Source organism: Brassica oleracea, chromosome C2 (assembly GCF_000695525.1).
Source record: "Brassica oleracea var. oleracea cultivar TO1000 chromosome C2, BOL, whole genome shotgun sequence".
NCBI classification, from domain to species: domain Eukaryota; kingdom Viridiplantae; phylum Streptophyta; class Magnoliopsida; order Brassicales; family Brassicaceae; genus Brassica; species Brassica oleracea.
The window spans coordinates 22,175,313-22,177,996 of record NC_027749.1 but is presented as its reverse complement, the minus strand read 5'-3'; the positions used below and the strand labels follow the sequence as shown (position 1 = coordinate 22,177,996).

At 42.2% G+C, this 2,684-nt stretch overlaps 1 protein-coding gene and 1 pseudogene across 1 annotated transcript; both read left to right on the top strand.

The window, feature by feature from the left end:
* The first annotated feature begins 1,197 nt into the window (after positions 1 to 1,197).
* Positions 1,198 to 1,836, top strand: LOC106326553 (kunitz-type serine protease inhibitor DrTI-like). Its single transcript, XM_013764502.1, has one exon. It carries the CDS (start codon positions 1,213 to 1,215, stop codon positions 1,834 to 1,836), a length of 624 nt encoding a protein of 207 aa, XP_013619956.1. The 5' UTR covers positions 1,198 to 1,212.
* A 473-nt stretch (positions 1,837 to 2,309) lies between these two features.
* Positions 2,310 to 2,684, top strand: part of LOC106326630 — an 861-nt pseudogene continuing 486 nt past the window's right edge.

The window sequence follows — 2,684 nt, the reverse complement described above, 5'->3', positions numbered from 1 at the left end:
ATTTGTCTCGGGAAGAATTCTACATTTCATTCGAAGTCAAAACACATTCAGAGGAGGTATCATTGGATATGTGATGTGGTTGCTTCTAAGGAAGTGGAACTTGAGAAAGTTCATACGGATGATAATGGAGCTGATATGATGACGAAGTCATTACCGAGGGGGAAGCTTGAGGTATGCCGAGAGATAGCCGGAATGGCTGTTTCTTCCATCTAGTCGGAGGGGGCGTTTGTTGGGTCCCTCCTAGATGGAGAGAACCAAGTGGGCATGAGACATAATAATAATTCTCATGACCCTTTGCACTGTAGACTCACAATAATAGAGTTTAGAGAGAGAGACAAAAGAGAGAAAGAATAGAGAAGGAGGAGAAAACTCGTCAGGCTATTTCAAGACTGGTTTTGGAGGATCAAATGGAACTTGATCGGTCTGATATTTTGTGGGAAGTTTCTTCAGTCAGTGGGTTAGAGATTCACCGAAGGGATTTGGATTTCAACGGTTGGATCTTCTGTTGTCTGGGTTTTAGTGAAGCTGGTCGTCACAGTTCTTCAGCGGGACAGTCTTGGGCGTTTGGTAAATCCGACGGTGAGATCTTCTCTTCTTGAGCTGAAATTTGGCGGAGGTATTGTTGACTTGTTTATCTTGGATTTGTACGGTTGGATTAGACTCTGGATGCCGGAATCCTTGTGAGCTGAGGTCATTTGGTTGCTGCCGCTTTTGAAGCTTTGTGTTGCTCTCTTGTTGTTGTTGTTTGTGTTGGAGATAGCTCTTTGAAGCTAGTGTCTCTGTTCTGTTCTGGTTGTTGAACAGGGAGGACGTGGTTGTACTCACAAACATTTATATAGTGGATTGTTGAGTGGACTACGGTCCCGTGGTTTTTCCTTCTCACATCGAGGAGGTTTTCCACGTAAAAAGTGATTGTCTCATTTACGTTTCCGCTTATACTATATTCTGCCATCGTCGAAGTATTTTCTTCACAGGTTCGCACAAGGTCAGGAGAACACGACCATTAGTATTTCCGCTGCGCCGTGTGACTTTTACCAACACTTCTCAATCTCAATGTACTTTAATAATTCGAAACCTAAGCATAGCGTATACAACAAAGCTGTACGTATCAACTCAGCACATCCATGTATAAAATACCAGTGACCTGAACTCACATTTTCTACACCCAGTTACATTCAAATATAACCAACTATATATATAAACTCAAAAAGAATGAATTCTATGTTTTACTTCCTTCTTGCCTTAACCGCTGTTTTGGCCGTGACCGCAGACCCAGGCGGACCAATTCTCGACAATGATGGTTATGTCATATTCAACGGCAGTTACTTAGTTCGCCCAATCATCTTCGGTGGCGGCCTGACTCTCTCCCCCCTTGGTGACAACCAGTGTCCCCTCTACATCGAACAGCAATTTTCAAAGGACGACATAGGCTATCCCATAAGATTCTCAAATTGGGGGTCTGGAGCTAGGTTCGTTCCGGAGTCAGAGAACCTCAACATCGAGATGGTCATCCCAGTTACGACCTGCGTTCAGTCGTCAACCTATTGGTGGGTCACTGCGACCGAGGGTAGCAAATGGTTATTCATATCGGCTGGTCCTAAGCCAGATCCTGGAGAAGCTTCGTCCAAGAGTTTCTTCCAGATCAAGAAAGTTGGAGATTTTACTAATGGTTACAAGATTATGTTTTGTAGTAAAGATAACAACTGCATCGATGTCGGGATAGTTGTGGACGAATATGGCGTTCAGCGTTTGGCTTTATGCACAGTGCCATTCCCCATTACGTTCGTGAAAGCTGACGGGACGGAGACTTCGTCCAAGACTATATCTATTATGTGAGAGAAATTAAAGACTACAAAATTAAGAAGATAATAGAGTTATAACTTACGACAGATAATAAAACTCTATCCATGTGTTCCTGTCTTCTTTGTTTATCCATCTATCATATATGAAATAAAACAATAAGCGAAAACATGCGTGGCAACTACGAACATATATAATTTTATTTGTTAAAACTTTATCTCCACATAAGAAAAAAATAATCAAACAAGTTAAAGAAGCGTTCGTAGACAGAAATAAAACAAAAATGAAGAAGCGTGGAAGGAAAGTTGAGTAAGAAAAGATGGACATGATCTTCTGAAATCTCAGTGTACTTGTTTAATTTTAAAGCTAATAATTCAAAACCTAAGCGTAACGTATGCAAAACTGTATGTGCATGTGTATAAACTGATAATACCAATCAAATGAACTCACATTTTCTTCATCCACTAACAAACAAATCTAGTCAACCACATAAACTCCAAATAAAAGAGATGAATCCTATGTTTTACTTCCTTCTTGTCTCAACCGCTGTTTTGGCCGCCACAGCAAAGGCGGGCGAACCAGTTGTCGACACTGATGGTAATCTCATATCCAATGGCAGTTACTACGCTGTCCCAGTCTCCCACTATGAAGGTGCCCTGACTCTCGCCTCCGGTGGCGCCAACCCATGTCCCCTTTATGATCGGACCGGAATTATCAAGGAGGAACAAGGGCCTTCCCCTAAGATTCTCAAACTGGGGTTCTGGAGCTAGGTTAGTTCCCGAATCAGAGAACCTCAACATCAAGATGGACCTCCCACCTACGATCTGCGGTCAGTCATGTTGGGAAAATTACCCAATATCGATGAGATGAAGATGGTATTAGAC

Excerpts from the sequence above, each read along its gene's own strand:
- LOC106326553 (XM_013764502.1), top strand. The coding sequence starts at position 1,213 with ATGAATTCTATGTTTTACTTCCTTCTTGCCTTAACCGCTGTTTTGGCC.